This window comes from Thamnophis sirtalis, unplaced genomic scaffold (assembly GCF_051295495.1).
Source record: "Thamnophis sirtalis isolate CommonGarterSnake01/CBP01778 unplaced genomic scaffold, rThaSir2_p1.2 scaffold_8, whole genome shotgun sequence".
NCBI lineage: Eukaryota > Metazoa > Chordata > Lepidosauria > Squamata > Natricidae > Thamnophis > Thamnophis sirtalis.
The window spans coordinates 59,276,846-59,293,164 of NW_028261388.1; the positions used below are offsets into that span (position 1 = coordinate 59,276,846).

At 43.4% G+C, this 16,319-nt stretch overlaps 1 protein-coding gene across 1 annotated transcript in view; it reads right to left on the reverse strand.

The window, feature by feature from the left end:
• USP9X (ubiquitin specific peptidase 9 X-linked) overlaps positions 1–16,319 on the reverse strand; it is a 197,140-nt gene that overhangs the window by 48,610 nt on the left and 132,211 nt on the right. The window contains exons 31-33 of the mRNA XM_087721771.1: positions 16,010–16,232; positions 14,949–15,166; positions 8,296–8,486 (exon numbers count right to left, since the gene is read on the reverse strand). Coding sequence (XP_087577897.1) covers positions 8,296–8,486; positions 14,949–15,166; positions 16,010–16,232 — 632 coding nt within the window. The remainder of the gene's footprint in view (positions 1–8,295; positions 8,487–14,948; positions 15,167–16,009; positions 16,233–16,319) is intronic.

Sequence of the window (16,319 nt, forward strand, 5' to 3'; positions counted from 1 at the left end):
TAGCAAGGAAAGAGGAGGTTTAGAACTCCTAGATAGGGAGCTATATTTCCAGGTAGCATCATTAACATGGGTGACGGAGTGGATTGAATTGAAAAACACAAGGATTCTGGTCTTAGAAAAGCATGACCGACAAGTGGGATGGCACACATTCCTGTGGGATGGGAAAAATAAAACCCATAAGTATTTCCAAAGGAACTTAATTAGAAATGCACTGTTACAAAATTGGCAAAAAAATAAAAAATCCCATTATATTAAAACCCCAAATTTGTTTTCCCCGATAGAAACAATAAAACACCCAAATTTTACAGACATAGACAAATTAAAAAGATATGAAGACCTAATTAGTGAACAGGGGAATTTAAAAACAATACAAGAATTGACAGAACAAGGTAAATCAAAATACAATAGCAACATTAAAAAGGGCATTGGTACTTACCTGTTACGCCTCTTCTAATAGGGTGGAGATAGCATCCATGCATGGGTTGACATTGTCCACCTTCCGATTGGACTGAGTCTGATTAAAATTAGTTAAGCCATGCCCCTGTTGCTAACCTCACCCAGTTTTTTGGCGAAAGAACTTAGAATCAACATGGCATCGAACATTAACTGTAGTAAACAGTAACTCATCAACAATTAAGTCATAGCAAACAACAATTTGACAATGAAGAACCTGAATGATATCAAGGGTATTTCAGAATTGTTCGAATGCAGATCAGTCCTATAGAAGGGAGAGGATGGATGCTATCTCCACCCTATTAGAAGAGGCATATCAGGTAAGTACCAACACCCTTTCTCAATAGAGGTGGAGATAGCATCCATGCATGGGACATACCCAAGTCCTATTGTACCTATGGGAGGGATTCAGACTGATCTGGAACAGGTGCTGTAGAATGAACAGCCTTTAAGACCAAATGCTGCCTCTGCAGATGTAAATTTATCTAATTTATAGTTGGTAATGAACGGGGAAGGTGAAGCCCAGGTGGCCACCCTGCAGATCTCATCGAGAGAGACTTGTGTTGCCCAGGCTGCCGTAGTAGCTGCACTTCTCTTAGAGTGCGGTTATACTTCTAGGCACCGACTCATGTTGTGAATTGTATGCCCTAGCTATACAGCTGCGGAGCCATTTGCTGATGGTTGAGGAAGTCACCTTCCGTCCTAGTGTCATGGGCTGGAAAGATACAAAAAGCGCTTCCAACCTTCCAAGCAGAGGTGTGACTGATGTAGACCTTAAGGGCCTGTCACACATCCAGCTTGTGCCACCATCTCTCCAAGGGATGGTTAGGTGAGGGGCAGAAGTTGGGTAAAACAACCTCCTGGGCCTGGTGAAACCAGGAGGAAACCTTGGGTATAAACGAAGGGTCTAACCATAGGACCACTCTGTCGGTGTGGAAGGTGCAAAGATTCTCCCTCACAGAGCCTACAGTTCTGAGATCCTCCTGGCGGAGGTAATAGCCATCAGGAAGGCAACTTTCCATGTAAGGAACTGAGGTTCAACAGAGCAGAGAGGTTTGAAGGGGCCCCCAGTTAGAGCTAATAAAACCTTGGACAAATCCCACATGGGGTAGCTGTGGACCACCGGTGATCTCAAATTGATCGTGCCCTTTAAGAACCTCCTTATAGTCGGGTGATGGGACAAAGGTTGCCCCTTCCGCCACATCAGAATAGTAGCAGAGCTGCTACCTGCCTTCTCAGTTTATTAGGTGATAGACCTTTCTCCAGCCCGTCTTGGAGAAATTCCAATATCTGCGGTACAGAAGCAGTGATAGGACGAATAGCCATGGTGTCACACCATTTACAGAAATTACGCCATGTAGCATCATATATGCAGACCATGGAGAGCCTCCTGGAGGCCTGGATCGTGCCTATGACCCTGGAGGAAAAATTGTGCTCCCTCAGAGAGTCCCACTCAAGCGCCAGGCGGTCAACTGGAGCTACTGAGGGTCCGGATGCTGCAGCGACCCCTGGCTGAGGGTACCCTCTGCCTGAGGGATCTTCCAGGATCTCGCCACCGACAAGGTCTGTAGGTTGGCGAACTACGGCTGTCGTTGCCAATGACAGGCCACCAGAATCACCTCTGCTTTTTCAGTTATCACTTTGTGCAACACCCGAGGAATCAGAGGCAGCAGGGGAAACGCATAAAGAAGTCCGGAGGGCCATTGATACCTGAGAGTGTCTGTCCCCTCCACCCCTTGCATCCGAAACCTCGCATAGAAGTAGGGGAGCTGTGTGTTGTCTGGGGTAGTGAACAGGTCCACAACTGGCAATCCGAGATCAGTTGGAATAGATGAGGATGGAGGCGCATTCTGCATGGTCCACCTTGGCTCAGCTGAGCCAGTCAGCCCAAACATTTGCCACCCCCGAGATGTGTTCTGCTGTCAACGAAGCCAAGTGCCTCTCCGCCCAGAAGCCCAGTTCCTTGGCTTCCTCAATGAGAGCCTTGGACTTCGTGCTGCCTTGACAGTTCACGTGGGCTTTGGCGGCCACATTGTCTGTCAAGACTAACACGTATTGGACTGCAACAGTGCAGAGAAAACTCTGGAGGGCCAGGTGGATGTTGTGAATTCTGTCTACCTGGTCCCATTGTCTGTGGGCCATCTGTGCCTGCAGATGCCCTCCCCCAAGCGATAACAGTCACCCTGTGAATGACCCTGAAGTGGCAGCCCCTGGTGATGGCCATCGACCTCCACCAACGGAGAGCGGAGGACGTCCACAGGAACAGTGACTTTCACTAGTGATGTACTCCTGCGTGCCTTCTGAAAGGGTAAGAGAAACCCCTGTAGGTCCTACACTATAGCGTGTAGGCGTGTCCAAGGCACAGTGTTGCTAGCCAATACTATTTTCCCCAGCAAGTGGGACAAGGTGGCTAGGGAGACCTTGCACTGACTCAATATTTCCCCAACCAGTTGTTTAATATTCGCTTGCTTATCCTGTGACAGGAAAACCTTCCTGGAGTTGGAATCAATCCACGCTCTCAGGTGTAAAATCCCGATGGTGGGTTCAAGATAACTTTTGTCTCTGTTTATAGAGAACCTGTGGGCCTTCAAGGTGTGTATTGTTATCTCTAGGTCCTGCCTTGCTCGAGATAGTGACCTGGATTGTAACAACACATCATCGAAGTAGCATTGGACACATACCGGCAAAGCCTTCATATGTGCTGCCAATGTTGCCAGCACCTTGGTGAATGCCCAGGGAGCGGAGGAAGGGCCGAATAGCAGGGCCTTGTACTGATAGTGCCCCCCCCCCGTAACAGAACCTCAGAAATTTGCGGTGTTTGTGCAGAATATGGATGTGTAACTAAGCACTAAGACGTGAGGAGGTCACCTCCCCGATACCTGCTAAAATAGAATGCAAAGAATGCATTTTAAACCTTCGATATTTTAGGTGATGGTTGAGCCATTTTAGGTCTAGAATTGCTCTCCACCCCACTGAGGCCTTGGGAATAACAAAAAGAATAGAATAGAAACCTTGATGTAATTGGTCATCTGGAACCAGTTGGACAGCCCTAATGTTCAGGTGTTGTTGTATTGCCGAATTCATGAGGGTTTGTCTGTCTGGATTGCGGGACACCGGGCAATGAATAAAGAAACTTGGGGGTGTGGAGAGAAATTCTAGAGCTAAGCCTGAGCTAATGGTACACTGTATCCAGTCGTTGGAGATGATTTTGCCTCATTGGTCTGTGAAAAATGCTAAAAAACCCCCAATGGGAGGTCTCGTGGGACTTATGACTTGCTGAAATTGCGATCTCCACTCCCCCGAAAGGGCTTGTTTTTCTGGTTTCCCCTCTGATATCTGTCTCTGATGATACCCGCCCTGGGACCTGAAATCTGAGGAACCAAAGTCATGACCCCGAAAGGAGGTACTGTAGTCTGGGGCCCGAAAGGGCTGCCTCCTGGTATAAGGTGTTGAGTGGGCGCCCCCTTTTCGGGAGGTTGAGAGCAAAACCTTTTGCTTATCCTGATTTTCTATCAGTAGTGGCTCTAGAGCCTCCTCAAACAAGGACCCCCTTTGTAAGGGGCCGAGGCCAGGCAACACTTATGCCTCATGTTTGCCTGCCACTGACAGAGCCACAGCAGATGACATGAGGCCACCGCAGAGGCCATGGCCCGGGAAGCAAAAAGTGTGGCGTTAAGCATAGCATCGGCCATAAACTGAACCGCAGCCACTATCTTGTTCAGATCTTGATGGCCCTCGAATCTGTTGCAGGAATTCACTGCTGAAGTTGTTGGAGCCAGAAGAGGCATGACCGCAAGAAGAAAGATGCTGATGTAGAGGCACGCACTGCCCGAGCCGCTGCCTGATGACCTAGTTGCATCATGAGGTTAGCCATCTTGTCCACCGGTTTGAGGACCTCCTCTTGTGATTGATGGTTGCCGTGTAGAGGGCCGCCACTGAGGCGTCAATCGGCAGGACCTGGAGTAACTGTTCCAGGTCACTGGCCACATTGTAATTTTTTTTTTCAACTGACGAAGGTGTAGGGCCTGATGTTGGTGACACCTATTCGAGGAACATCTTTGGAGCTGGAATGGTGTCCATATCAATGGTGTGTTCTGTAAAAAAGGAATCTGCAGTGGCGGGGGTCACCGCAAGAGCTGGTGTTGCTGCCTGTGCCCCAAAACTGGCCGAAGCATTGGCCTTGGTTAGCAGGGTCTTAAAGTGGGTCGGTTGGAACAAGCCTGAGAAGGAGGTCTTCTCCAGAACTGCCTCCTTGTCCCCAAAGAACTCACAATCCTTTATCTCTCCATTCCCTGACACTGGGGACGGGCTACAGTGAGATTGAAGTGGTGACATGCCCCCTGCATGGCAAGCTCTGGTACTGTACTGGGTGGAGCTACTGGAACTATTGGAGGGGCTGGCCCTGACCCCTGCTGTAAACCTGCTGCAATGCCCTGGCTAATAGATGATGCAATTATGTCTTGAATATTGGGCAGGGCTAGGGAGGTCATCTGCATGTCTGAATAAAGCCCTGCTGCTGTAGGAGTGAAAGTGGTTTCAACAGGCCTGCTACTCCCAGTCCCACTCTGATTGGCTGTCAGAATCTGCCCTGGGAGATCAGGGCCTGACCCCCCCCCCCCCAGGCCTGCAGTATTAATTGGAAATAGCAGGCTAAATGGGCCAGGGTCTGGGCCTAGCTCAAGGGGAGAAAGCTGGAACAATCTGCTGCTGGTATGGGAGGCCTGGTCCTCTTTGGAGGATGTAGAACGAGGCCTGCGAGGTGTAGCTGCAGAACCTTGTTTTTTGGCTGACTTGTCCTGACCCTTCTCAGAAGTGGAGGCCTTTTTGGTTTGAAATGGCCAGTTGATTTATCAGATTTTTTTCACCCTTTGGGATTAGGTGTAGCGTGTGAGGTGAAAGGTTCCACCATCATAAGGAGTCTTTGGTCAGCTGTCACCCCCTTCCCCCTAGGGCTCAGAATCAATTCAGAGTCAATTGAAGCCTCAGCTGGAAAGGCAGACTCCACCATCTTGTGCCACTAGATACAATACAAAATGGCACCCTGCACCCTTTTTAACGGCCCGCTGACAGCAGTCAGTGGAATTCTGAGACCTTCAAGTCTTGCCCTGTAGCCTATAATTGTCAGGGAAATGCTGTTCAGAGCCCAGCGCTGATGCTCACCTGCCGCTGATCGCTGCCAAGATCCAGGGCTGATCGCCTGTAAAGTCAGCTAATTAGTGCCGACGGCGTAGTCCAGACCACGAGGGATCAAATGGTTAGCGCTAGGGGCCGCATGGTTGCCGTCCGAATAGCTGCGCTGTACCAGCGACAAGAGGAATGTTCCGCTCCATTGTCAATTGCTCCTCTCCTTATGATCACAGCAGGTTAGCGGTGAAATTAGCGCTCGGAGAAGCCATGATTGCGCGGTAGCCACCAATGCTTCAGGCATGCTCCTCCGGCGATCTGTCAAAGTTCCCTTTGAGAGATCAGCCACAGCAATTCGTAAAGGCGAGAGGGAAAGCAACAATCTTTTCGGAACTGGAGAGAAGCGGGGATCTGTGCCTCCATGGCACAGCAAAGAGCACTATACTCTCTCCTGCGTTGCCAATGGCCAACTGGGTAGGCAAATTCTCCACAGGGCAAGCAATGGGCACAGGCTCTTCAGCTCTAGTCTAACTGACTGCCCCAGCAATGCTATGCCTACTCTCCCAATCCAGGCAACTGTATAAAATTCAATTATCAAGGAATTCTCTCTCAAATATAAATCCTATTATGAACTATTTCACAGAGCTAATGATGACACATTCCTTCCTTCGAAGTGAACTGAGTCGAAAAGCTGGGTAAGGCTACCAACAGAGGCATGGCTTAATTAATTTTAATCAGACTCAGTCCAATCGGAAGGTGGACAATGTCAACCCATGCATGGATGCTATCTCCACCTTTACTGAGAACATATGAAATACAACTGGAACAACAGGAATTAGATAATTCAAAATATGGAGAAGAAAATGATTGGGAGAATATATAAATTTTTACTAAAATATAGAATGGAGGAGGTTGTCAAGGAAACTAGGGTAAGATGGGCAAAAATGTTCAGCTATAATATTGAATTGGAAAGATGGGAAAGATTTTGGGGAACAAATTTGAAATTGACTATGTCTGTGACGTACAAGGAAAACCAGTACAAAATGTTTTATAGATGGCATCTGCGCCTGCGAGATTTGCAAAAATATCTTCAAACTTACCCCCAATGTGTTAGCAATGCGAGAAAGCATATGGGATGTAGTACCTACCACACATGGTGGACATGCGAGGTGGCCAAAAAATTCTGGGTTAAAATCAAAAACTTGTTGGAAGTCACAGGAAATAAAATAGGGATTGGAAACCAGAGGCTTTTTTATTAGGCTTAACCACAACAAAATACGGTAAAGAGACCGTGTACCTAATTCTAGATATTTTTACAGCAACTAGAATAGCATATGCACAAAACTGGAAGAACAACACAATGTGCAGAGATGGAGCAAGGAAATTAAGAAAGCGTATTATTTAATTTGGAAAAAATGGTACAAGTGGTTAGGGAATATAAATAAGAAATAAGGATTTGGAAAAGGTAGTTTGTATTATAGAAGAAGTAGGAATTAGTGACAAAAGTCTAAGAAAAGTAGGATTAAAAAGTGTAAGAAAAATTGTATATTAGCAGAAGAAGAATAAAGACTGTCTGATACAAATGATCAAACATAGATTGATAAGAAGAGAAAGAAATAATTGGATTAATAGTGTAAAATTACATAGAAATGTATTGAGAGGGAGATAATTTATTTTTTAAAAAGACATGCCTTTTCTGCTATTAGTGCCCATCTTGTGGAAAATTCTCCCTCTGTGGACTAGGATGGCCCCAACCCTGCTGGCCATTTGTAAGGCATTAAAGATTTGGTTATTTCCCAGGCAGGGATCTATTTCTTCATTGTGTGGTTTGTTGTTTCTTTTATTTTGAATTTTTATAATGTTGGTTATTGTTTCTATTCTATTTTATTTCTGTTTGCCATCAAGAGTCATTCATTTAAATGGGCAACCATATAAATTGGATCAACAAATAAATAAAAATATAGCTTAGATATCTTTTATTCTTGAACAGAAGATTGAACTATAATAATACCTGTGATATTTCAAAAAGTAGTTTTAAGTAAATCTATTATTGGTTTTTTTTATATTGCTCTCATTTTTATTTATCTTTATTTGAAACACATTTTCTTTATTATATATTCAACAAGATTATAAAACTATAAAATAAAAGCCTGGATTGAATGAGAACATTGTATTGAATGGGAACATTGTATTCCCAGTATTCTAAATTCAATCTGAAAAATTGCTAGCACCCAGATAACTACCAGAATTAATTAGATTACAGTAAAAACTCTATGTCTATCAGCATGTATAAACTCCCCCCCCCCCCCTGGATATTTTGTTTTTCCATGAACAGGTAGAAAAGATAGGAATTCAGACATAGCTAGGAAGCTCAAGGACAAAAATCTTTTAACACTTATTTTTGTGCTTTCCACTAAATTTATAGACAGAAACTTTATTTCTCACTCAAGGATCTTCCTATTATGGAGCCCGCATGAATTTAAAGCTTTTGTTTGCATTTTGTTGTATCAACAATCTACAACAAGATTTTATTTGAACTACCCAGTAACTTGTTTTACTTTGAGCAATTTTAGCTTGCTTTTTACATAGGTTAGAAAGTTCACATAAAACTATTATCAATTCAGAAATATAATTAAATTATCTTAATGATTTATCAAGTGCATGCTGCTTGTAACATATCGTAGAAGACATTTCAACAAAAGTTAACTTCTCATTTACCTGAACTGTTTCCAAAATCCTCTCGGCACATAGTACTGTAATCTAGAAGCTGCTAAGTGGCCAAATATGACCTGGAGATGTCTTAGTACACCTATGTTGTACTCTTTTCTGTCTTCTGTTTTACTTAAAGTTGGTTTATCTTCATATGGATGGGGATAGCCAAATACTTCATCTCGTGGGTCAACATTGCTCTTAAAAAAGAATAATATATGTATACATGAAGACAACCGCAAAGTAGAGTTTGGTAGCTGCATTTATAATGAACTACCCTTTTGACACAGGATGATGGAGTTGATGTTCTAGGGACAACTGTCTCTTTTGATGAGAAGGGAATGCCAAAACAATTTTTGCATTTCGTGCAGAGGTGTTTGCTTGTCAATCACATGAATGGACTTCAGATGATATTATCATCAATAATATCATTACATAGTATTCTGTGGTTTGTTGCAATCAGCCAAATATTTAGAAGGATTTGGCATTTTTGTCCACCTATTGCAGCGATGGTGAACCTTTTTTGGCTCACGTGCCATAAGGGGGGAAGCGCAGGGGGGGGGGTCATGTGCGGGTGTGCCACACACATAATGCAATGCACGACCCCCCCAGTGCACATGTGCACACTACAGGTGCTCCCCCCCATTTTTTGCATGCTTTTTTCGCCCTCCCCAGGCTCCAGAGGCTTTATAATTTCATTTCATTTCATTTTCCTTTATTTGTATGCCGCCCTTTTCCCTGGGGGGACTCAGGGCGGCTCACAATTCAAAAAGGGAGGGGGGGAAAGACAAACAGTATTCAAATATGGAAACAATACAACATATTAAAAGAGAGCACAACAGTCACACAATTCGGGTGGGGTTGGAATCTTAACCCCAGGCCAGCCGGGACAGCCAGATCTTCAAAGCGGCGCGGAAGGATTGGAGGGTGGTGAGGGTCCGAATCTCCACGGGGAGTTCGTTCCAGAGGGTCGGAGCAGCCACCGAGAAGGCTCTCCTCCGGGTAGTTGCCAGTTTGCACTGGCTAGTAGATGGAATTCGGAGGAGGCCTAATCGATGCGATCGTATCGGTCTAGTGGAGGTAATTGGCAGTAGGCGGTCTCTCAAATACCCAGGCCCACTACCATGAAGGGCTTTATAGGTGATAAGTAGCACCTTGAAGCGCACCCGGAGATCGACAGGCAGCCAGTGCAGCTCGCGGAGGATAGGTGTAACGTGGGTGAAGCGAGGTGCACCCACAATCGCTCGCGCAGCCGCATTCTGGACTAGCTGAAGTCGCCGAATGCTCTTCAAGGGCAGCCCCATGTAGAGCACATTGCAGTATTCCAACCTAGAGGTCACAAGGGCACGAGTGACTGTTGTGAGGGCCTCCCGGTTCAGGTAGGGACGCAACTGGTGTACCAGGCGAACCTGGGCAAATGCCCCCCTGGTCACAGCTGACAAATGATGTTCGAAGGTCAGCTGTGGGTCCAGGAGGACTCCCAAGTTGCGAACCCTGTCTGAGGGGCGTATAATTTGACCCCCCCAGCCTGAGAGATGGAACACTTGGCCAATTTGCGGGAGGGAAACACAGCAGCCACTCGGTCTTTTCTGGATTGAGCACAAGCTTGTTGACCCCCATCCAGTCTTTAACAGCCTCCAGACCCTGGCTCATCACATCCATCGCTTCGTTGAGTTGGCACGGTGCGGACAGATACAACTGGGTATCGTCCGCATATTGGTGGTATTTTATCCCGTGCCGTCGAATGATCTCACCCAGCGGTTTCATGTAGATGTTGAAAAGTAAGGGGGACAGGACCGAACCCTGCGGCACCCCATACGTTAGGGGCCTAGGGGTCGATCTCTGCTCCCCAACCAACACCGACTGCGACCTGTCCGAGAGGTAGGAGGAGAACCACTGTAGAACAGCGCCTCCCACCCCCACCTCCCGCAGTCGTTGCAGAAGGATGGTCGATGGTATCGAAAGCCGCTGAGAGGTCAAGGCGCACCAGGATGGAGGCGTGGCCTCCATCCCTGGCTCTCCAAAGATCATCGGTCAACGCGACCAAAGCGGTTTCTGTGCTGCAGCCAGGTCTGAAGCCTGACTGGAAAGGATCGAGATAACTGGCTTCCTCCAAGGACCGCTGGAGCTGAAAGGCCACCACCTTCTCAACAACCTTCCCCACAAAGGGGAGGTTGGAGACCGGACGATAGTTATTTAAAACAGCTGGATCCAAGGATGGTTTCTTCAGGAGGGGTCTCACCACCGCCGCCTTTAAAGCGGGGGGAAAGACCCCCTCCCGAAGAGAGGCGGTAACAACCGCCTGGATCCAGCCCTGTGTCACCTCTCTGCTGTTGACAACCAGCCAGGAGGGGCACGGGTCCAGCACACATGTGGAGGCTCCTACAGCTCTCATCGCCTTGTCCACATCCTCAGGGGTAACAGCTTGAAACTCAACCCAGCGATGGCTTACCAGATCATCCCTTGGTGCCTCGGCTGGTTCTGCAGGATTGGAGTCCAGGTCCGCCCGGAACCGAGCAACCTTGTCTGCGAGGAACTGGACGTAATCCTCAGCCCTACCCTGCAGCGGATCGCCCATATCCCTCCTATTTAGGAGGGAACGGGTTATCCTAAACAGGGCGGCTGGGCGCGACTCAGCAGACGCAACCAGAGAGGCAATGTATGTTCTCTTAGCCGTCCTAATTGCCCGAATGTACTCTCTGGTGCAGGTTGTTAAACCTGCCTGGGGAGCCTGGGGAGGACGAAAACAGCCTCCCTCCCCCCCGGAAGCCCTCCGGAGGCTTCAGGGACCTTCAGGAGGCTTCCCTGAAGCCTTCGGAGCAGTCAAAATGACGCTCCGAGCAAATCGGAAGTCACCTCCGGTTTGTTCAGAGGTTCGTTTTGAGCGCTCTGAAGGCTTCAGGGACCTTCAGGAGGCTTCCTTGAAGCCTCTGGAGCAGTCAAAACGATCCTCTGAGCAAACCAGAAGTCTGTTCCCTAACTTCTGGTTTGCCCGTAGGGACAGTTTTTTGTGCTCCGGAGGGTTCAGGGAAGCTCATGAAGCCTCCGGAGGGCCTCCGGGGGAAGGGTGCGGGGGAGGCTCTTTTCACCCTCCCCAGGCTCCTATAAAGCCTCTAGAGCCTTGGGAGGGCGAAAAATGGCTTTTAAAAAGGTTGAACTCAGCTGGCCAGCACGCGCATGAACGCTGGCCAGCTGACAGTGCAGCACCTCATGTGCCCTGACAAATGGCTCCGCGTGCCACCTGTGGCACGCGTGCCATAGGTTCGCCATCACTGACCTATTGAATCCTTCCCATGAACCTGGGATAGGCAGATGTGGATGTTTGATGGTGTTACAGATACAGTCGCAGAATGTAAGTTGTTCCAAGAAAAGCTGTCTTTTGCAATTGACTGATGGTAAATTTGTCAATGCCAATGATGTTCCAATTATTTTGATATTGCACCCAAGATATTATTATTATACAATTGTATCACAGCGGCCAGTTGTTTCGCCGGATTTGGCATTGGTTACTAGTCGGGCCCCACCCAGGGGCCTAGGATGTCGTAACGTATTTTTGTAATATGCATGCAGATCCAAGCAATGCGGCTTTTTGCATTTGACTGATGGTGATTTTGTCAATTTTTAACTGTTTTAAATGTAATTCCAGTGCTTTTGGAATAGCACCCAGTGTGCCAATTACCACTGGAATTACCACTGCTGGTTTGTGCCATAGTCGTTGAATTTCGATTTTTAAGTCCTGGTATCTTGCGATTTTTTCATGTTCCTTCTCGGTGACCCTGCTATCACCTGGTATTGCGATGTCTATGATTGTGACCTTATTTTTCTCAACCAGTGTGATGTCTGGTGTATTATGCGCCAGTATTTTGTCCGTTTGTATACGGAAATCCCACAAGATCTTGACCATCTGATTTTCGGTGACTTTTTCAGGCTGATGTTCCCACCAGTTTGTTGCTGTTTTAATATTATAATTTTTGCACAAATTCCAATGGATCATTTGTGCTACTGAATTGTGCCGCAATTTATAATCAGTCTGCGTGATTTTTTTACAGCAACTGAGTATGTGATCAACAGTTTCATCAGCTTCTTTGCAAAGTCTGCATTTGGCATCATCATCATCATCATTATTATTGATACTACTTTGTGTTTTTGCAACAGTTGTTCTATTCCACCATCACCATTATCATTTCCGCCCACTTTTTAAATACATATTTGGTCAATTCAGGGTGGAAATATAATTAATACTTCTGTTTCCTATTTTCCCCACAATGGCAATCCTGTGAAGTAGATTGGGTTGAGAGAGAGTGACTAGCCCAAAGTCACCCAGCTGGATTTTCATGTCTAAGGGAAGCCTAGAACTCACAATTTCCTGATTTCTAAATCAGCACCTTAACCACTGCACAAAACTGCTAATCTGTGTTTGTTTACCAATTATATATTAGCCACAAACATTTTTAAAATGATAATTTTTAAACATAAATCAAACTTCTTTGTAAGGAATTTTCTCCTCTTTCTTTGGAATGACCTATCAACTCCATCATCCAGTGATCAGAAAGTCATCATTAATCTAACCATCCACTATTTTGTGTAGACAAATCAATACAGCCGACATTACACAAATATATAACCATAGCATTCCTCCAAAAAGCAGATTACAACTTTGTGACAGCACTCTTTGAAACACTGTGTAATCTAACGGTGTAACTGATGAGTACATTTGTTTATCTTGAATGGGCTAATGAATTTTGAATGAATGAAAGGTAGACATGATATAAGTGTTAATCAGTGAAATCCCTACTCCTAGTACTATTCATTACCAATTTAATATTGATTCTTTTAGGCCAGAGTTCAAAGTGATGCATTCTCTTTATCCAAGGGATAATATGATACCCACTTGACATAGCTCCTAGGTTGTACCATGATAATGGGTTGCTCATAAGGGCATTAACCCTTCATCAATTAAATAACCTGAGATTAATACATTCTGCGCCTGTTATGTCTAACCAAGTACATTTTTCTGCAACATTAAAAATACTAATTCAGAATGCATGCATACATGTATAAAATTATTTGCCCTATTAAATTTCTCATCTATTTAAGACAACAAATGTATTCCAGCTTCAAGTTGGCAACTGAGACACCAAAATAAAGTGGCATAATCTATTGTTTTATGGCTATCTTGTTTTTGTTCTATAAGTATAGCTTATATGGCTAATGCAAATATATTAGGTAATTGAAAACAGCCTGATCCCATGAGTAATTATTTATGTTTCATATGCAGGACTAGATGAATAAAATTTATTTGACTTAACCATCCTTGGGGATGGATGGGTAAATAGACTTTGTGGACATAATGGCAATGCAATCCCTTTCTTGAAAATCTATACAGATATGTTCAGAAAAGAAACATGTAAAGTTCCCAAGAGCTGACCTAATTAATTTACAAGCCTCGAGACGATGTCAACTTCTAAAGCATTGCGAAAACATTGCAATGTAAGTGTACTATATTCAACATGTGTACATTATGGACATCTTTGGATTCTATGCTTATGTACACAGCATGTGCCATATTGGATGTATAAGGCATATTTCTCACTTTGTATGTCTTATCAAGTTGATGCATTGAAATAATGTATTCACTCCTATCTTGTTTCAATAGTCTCTATAATAATAAGTAATCCAAAATTCTGTCACTTGAAAAAGAAATGTTATTTTTTGATCTAATGAAGTTAGCACTTTACTGAAATCACCCCATGTAACAGCTCCACTACTATAATTTGCAAATAGGCAATGTATGCTTTTTTGCAGACAATAATAATGTCAGACATAATGACAGATCAAAATACAATGAGAAGTACTGAGCTTCAGACTCATTCGTTAAGTACTATTTGCTAAAATATTGATCCCTGAAATCAAGATCAAACAGTTGACTGGTTTGAAAGGTAAGTATGGTTTGCCACAAACTGTAATTAAACTTCTCTTCTCCTCCTTTCAAGCAAAAGCATGGGAGGGGGATGACAAGGGTTCATAGCTCATCACTGTACATTTTCTTAACTATGTCTTTTTATATTTTTCCATGATCAAAATCATGCTCCTTCATCATTCCAGTATCTTTCCCTTTTTATCTTTTTTATAATCAGATTTACATCCATAAATGTGTTGTGTCCATACTGTATTGAATGCCATTCAATAACTTACATCATATTTTGAAACATTAATGTAGCTTACAATTCAGGAAATGATTGCTCAAAGATTGTATCAGAAAATGTATAGGTATCATTCAAGATGTCAAATTTAAAAAATCACTGTTTGTAAAGAGAGAACATTGAAAGTATTTTAAAGAGCAGACAAATTGTTTGAGCATAATGATAAGAAGAGTTTAAAAAGATAGGCTACATTTAATGTACTTGAGAAAGCGAGAAAACAACATCAAACTTGTATAACACAGGATATCTGCTTTTAAAATTGCTGATATTACTAAGAACTAACATAAATAATAGAATGTAGCTTCTATGCATTTTTTAAATTGTTGGTAGTTAAAAACTTATTATGAAGCGTGCATGTATAATATATATTCAGAATAAAAGCCCTTAATAATCAGACTTAAAGAACAAAGGAAGCACAATTGGATACAGTATCATATACTAAGCAAAATGCAGCATTACCTCATCTTGTTTCTCATCTCCAGACATGTCATCATCTACATCACTGCCTGTTCCATCAATTGCAAGAATTCCATTTCTGATGGCAGGAATCATATATAGTTGCTGAATAACAGAATTCATGTAACAAGTGGCTCCAGCATTTTTAAGTCCTACAAATCCCTTTGGTGGTCGTGGTCCAACAGGTGGCAGATATTCCCATTCTGTTAGTGCTTCACAAGCTAGGACAAATTAAATCTATTAAACCATTAACAGCTTATAACTCAAAATATACTAGTAGGCTAATTGCTAGTGCAATTAATGAATATGCAAAACGTATTCATAAAATAAGTTTATTTCAAATGCAATTCCATTTTATATTTGCATTTTGCATGAAAATGTGTAAATTAGGAATTATATTCCTCAGCATCTTTTCCTAAGCACAAATAGATAAAATAAAATCTACAGTCAAACGAAGCACAAGACTATATAGTACACCCCCTTTAAATAATTTATCTGCAAGTTATTTTAAGATGATTTAAGATGACTTGAAAAAATGCTAATTTGTAAAACAATGCATTAATTTGCCAAAACTTAATAAAGACTTGAGACAGGATCCCAAAATTAATGTTTCTTAAGGACAGGGAACTAATAATACTTTGATGTTTCCTTTTCCAACTGCAATTATTCAAGTCGCTTCAACCAGTCACTGATAGTCTTCAAAGAATCTCTAATGTAACAATGTAGAACTGAAGCCTCTAAGAATACAGTACCTTCCAGTCCTAACCAGATTTAACCTCTACCTACTATTTTTAGGAAGTATGATTATACTACCCAGCAGTCATCTCAAAGAAAAAGGTTAGTTTTGGATTTAAGCAAGAAACAGCATATTTTCTTTCTCATTCAACACCAACAATCTTCTGTATAATTTTTTTAAATGCTCAGTGACTACAATCCAGAGAAATAGGCCTAATATTCTCCAAACCAACATTTCCCCCAAATAAATTATGAAAATATATAAAAGTATATGAAGTTGTCCACATTAAAATTAATAGAAAAATGTTAAAATATGAAATAATACGTACTAGTTATTGCAGTGCCTATATAGTACATTTCAGTCAAAGTATCTACTATTTGTTTGAGGTTACGGACACAGCCCACTGCTAAGGCTACTAACAGCTCAAATCCAGCATTAATGGTAGCTGGGGAACTACAGACCGGTATTGCCTGCTCAGCGGGTAATTCTCCATTTCTCATGTATTGCAAGTAAACATTTGATGCGGGAAAGATAAAATCATCTATTAATTCCTGAAAAATAGTAAATAAAATATCTGTTATTAATTTAGGAACTATCCAGATCAGAAGTAACATCACTTAATGTCACACTGTCTTAGA